The 3,796-nt window shown below is 43.7% G+C and overlaps 1 protein-coding gene across 1 annotated transcript in view; it reads right to left on the bottom strand.

Annotated features, from left to right (window-relative positions):
- LOC109290242 (transmembrane protein 132B-like) overlaps positions 1-3,796 on the bottom strand; it is a 317,341-nt gene that overhangs the window by 225,457 nt on the left and 88,088 nt on the right. Inside the window, exon 3 of the mRNA XM_019506646.1 lies at positions 966-1,106. Within this exon, the coding sequence (XP_019362191.1) occupies positions 966-1,106 (141 nt within the window). The remainder of the gene's footprint in view (positions 1-965; positions 1,107-3,796) is intronic.

Consider the following 3,796-nt stretch of genomic DNA (forward strand, 5'->3'; position numbering starts at 1 on the left):
TTTTTTTTTTTTTTTTTTTTTTTTTTAACTAGACGTGGGAAAGAAAGCGATGAAAAGAGAGGAGAGGAATTTAAGACAAATGGGGTTATAAGACCTTTTTTTTTTTTTTTTTACCTGAAGTTATGCACTAGAAAACTCAAGTTTTTATCTTTCCAAATACATGAGAAAAAAAATGTAAAACTGGCTGAAAACAAAATCTGAAATCCAAACATTTGACAGTCATTTCTCTTGGTCTAAATAGGTGTAGACATCTGCTTTAAAAGGGTTTTATGGGAAGGACAATGCAGGAGAAAGATTCCTGACTTTAAAAATTGACGCAAGTCTTACATCTCACTAAGTATAATACAATTACAGGCTAAAAGTAACTGCAGTGTATTCTAAGTGTTCAATAACTGCAGGATAATAGAGAGCAAGCGCTCATATTGGAAAACAAATTACTCTAACAATTTAAATTTCTTATTACTTTTGATATATTTTGCTAATGCACTGCTATAATAAATATATGTGGTATTCATAAGAAGTCTCAGACACCCACAGGTGTTTTGCAGGGGTAATAAATAATATTTAATAGCTATTACTTTATAGCTTTTCAAATAAAAAAAGAGGACACCATTGTCCTATATTGCCCTAAATTATTCCTAGTGCTTCTTCATTTTAATCTTCTTACTGTCGGCTCTTTTGCAGCAGACACTTCCCCAGCCCCCTGGAGGTACCTGACAGACAAATCTGACTGCAGAAATCTTTGCTGAATCAAATGTAATTAGATCATTTACCTATGACGCAGGGAAATAAAATAAAATAAAGCTCTCATAAGATAACAGAGTTATGATACAGCTTTCTAAGGAAGCTAAGGAGGATAAAATATGGCTACACATTAAAAAGTAGCACCATTTATAAAAGGAGCATTTATATTTCTTCCTCACATTGCCACCAGGATGATATGCAACATAGTTTGGATGTCTTACCTGCTCTCTGCATTTGGATCATGATGTGCACAGATAACAGTAGCTGTGGTCCCTTCATTATCTATTTCTTCTTGTATCCCCCACTGGTCTGCATCACTGACTCTGATAGCCATTATCTTCACACCTGGTGCTGCCTTAACTCTGTTGGGAGACAAGAGTTTGGTTTACTTACAAAACACTGAGAAATAAATGCAGAGAGGTAAACAGCGGAAATAAAATAGGGAAGCTTCCTCCTTGCATCAATAAAAGATTGATATATGGGAACTGTAAGTTACTCTGCCTTAAAAAAAATAGAACTGGTCCAATTATTTTACAAGAGATGAAGCATGAGTTTCATTATGTGCAAAGCCAGTTAATTTTCAGCTTGAACAATGTGGAGCGAATAAGAGCACTTTCTGCTTCAGTGGCACCAGTTTTTTATAAATGAAACAGATGTGACTAAGCATAAGTTGATTTAATTTGCTGCGTCTGTGTTGCACTTTAAAATTGAGAACCACAGCAACGTGGTATAAATAGACCCTCGTGTTTGTCAACCTTTGGAGTAAGGTGCTTCTAAACAAAAGGGAAACCTTCAGGGAGGAACATGCTCCAATGGTCAAAGCTCACAGTACAGAGAAGGGATGCTGGGGAGGAACATGCAACTATCTGGGCATAGACACTGCACTGAGGAATGAAACCATTAGTTTCACTTAGATCTAGGAAAGATTGTATGCTACCTAGTGGGTTACAGGATTGAAAATGTGTATGCATACACACTACGGGTGTGCAAAATGCGTCATTTTCAATTCTGATTTGCCCCGAATCAGGGATAGCGATTCAATTCATTGATTCGAATCACTGTCCCCAATTCGATTAGGCCAAATCTGAATCTGAAGATTCGATACGGTTTCAAAGAATCAGCGATTCAGCCATAGACACAGCTTGAAGTGCTTTTTCTGCATACCTCGAGGTACCAGATGCAGTTCATGAATGCCGCAATGCTGGGGCACACGGAGCGCCCCACAGGAGCGCAGGAGGCCCCCCAACATGCTCGGTGGCAAACCTGGAAGTACTTCCGGTCCACTTCCAGTTCCAACGCCGAGCGCGCAGAGGGCCCTCACTGTGCCACCTGGCTTGGCAATCGGCCACGGAGGGACCCCAGGTGCCCCCCCAGACCCAGCAGGCACCGAGCTGGGGGAGCATTGGGGGCCCCCCTGCACACTCCCCAGCGGACCCGGAAGCAGACTAGAAGTGCTTCTGCTCCACTTCTGGGTCTGCAGCCGAATGCACTGGGGAGCCCCCCACGTTCCTGTAGGACACTCCATGCGCCCCAGCATTGCAGCACTCATGAGCCGCCTGGTACCTCGAGGTATGTAGAAAAACATTTAAAGCTGTGTCTATGACTGAATCATTGAATCTTTCCTAATCTCTCTGAATCCATTTGGAGAGTTCCGATTCAATTTGGAGAGATTAAAGGGTCTCCTGATTCGATTCAGATTTGGAGATTCAGCCACCGAATTGGACTGAATCTCCGCCAAATCGAATCAGGGATTGAAGCTTTGCACAGCCCTAATACACATAGTCACACACACACAGACCTGGCTATGACAACAAAGGCTGAATTTTATCAGCTACAGACTGGACTATAGATTCATCGTACTCCACACATACCAAGGGGGAGGGGAGGGGAGGGGAGGGGAGGAGATAGGGAGTGTCTATCTGTCTGTCTCCTTGGCCCATATAGAGTACGATAAATTTATAGTCCAGACTGCATTTGACAAATTTTTTAGCCTTTTCTATCAGAGCCAAGAAAGGACCCTACGTAGCACTGGAGTTCCACGCTGGAAAGAGGTTGCCAAAGAACTGAGAATAAACCTTGCTGTTGGAGCAGGGACTGCATTTCTACTGCTCACGTCCTGCAAAACAATCCTGGGATTTCCAGAGGAGTGCTGCAAATATGCTAGCAGTACAATTAAGCTGAAAGCTCTACTACAGAGCTGCGTGTGCCACTGCTGAGACTTAATTAATTAAAGCTAATGCCAAGAGGGACCTCTTAGTCTTATAGCAGAAGGAAATAGCTGCGCTGAGACTTGAAATGTTATTTAACAGTGAATTGTGATGGATTTGCCCCCTGATGCCTGGCGGTGCTAGCAGTACACTGAAAGCTATATAAGATTCTCCTTTAAGGTCTAGCAGAGTTCACGATTTGGATCAAAGGGTCTTCAAGAGTCAGTGGCAGTGGTTTCCTTTTAGACAGCATTAACTCATTCTGCTTTTACCTTGCCCCTGCAACCTCTGACACGACTATTTGCTTCTCATGCTTTGCGACTAGTGTCAGGAAGACACTTAGGCTAGGGACAGAATTTTCACATAAACCAGTGTAAGTCATCAGAAACTATTTTAAACCTGTAACAGAACAGAAGCACAGTGCATATAAACCAGTTTCAAAATGGCTAAAACTAGTTTAAGATAAACCTGGCTGAATGTAGTACCAGACTTAACCGATGTGGGTCAAACCAGTTTATGAAACTTCTGGCCCAGACCCTTCCTGGTTCAGCTTAAATCACAGGCCCCCCAGCATCCCGGCATGCTTTCAAGCCCTTGGCTGGGCTGTGCTGTCTGCTCCAGGGAGCAGGGCTGGCCCCGCCCCTCTGCTCCCTAGCTGGAGCAGTGAGGGTTAACTGACAAGGGGGTGGGGAGAGTAAGCCCAGCTGGGGATGCAGCCCAGTCTATGGGGCAGGGTAGGTTGCCCCACCCAAGTAAAACCCCAGTTGGGGTCTGGGGCCAGGGAGGGGGGTTAAGCACCCCTTCCCCCGCTCAAATTTACTGCTGGCTGCGACTATGGACTACAA

Source organism: Gavialis gangeticus, unplaced genomic scaffold (genome assembly GCF_001723915.1).
Source record: "Gavialis gangeticus isolate Ggan-Ray unplaced genomic scaffold, GavGan_comp1, whole genome shotgun sequence".
NCBI lineage: Eukaryota > Metazoa > Chordata > Crocodylia > Gavialidae > Gavialis > Gavialis gangeticus.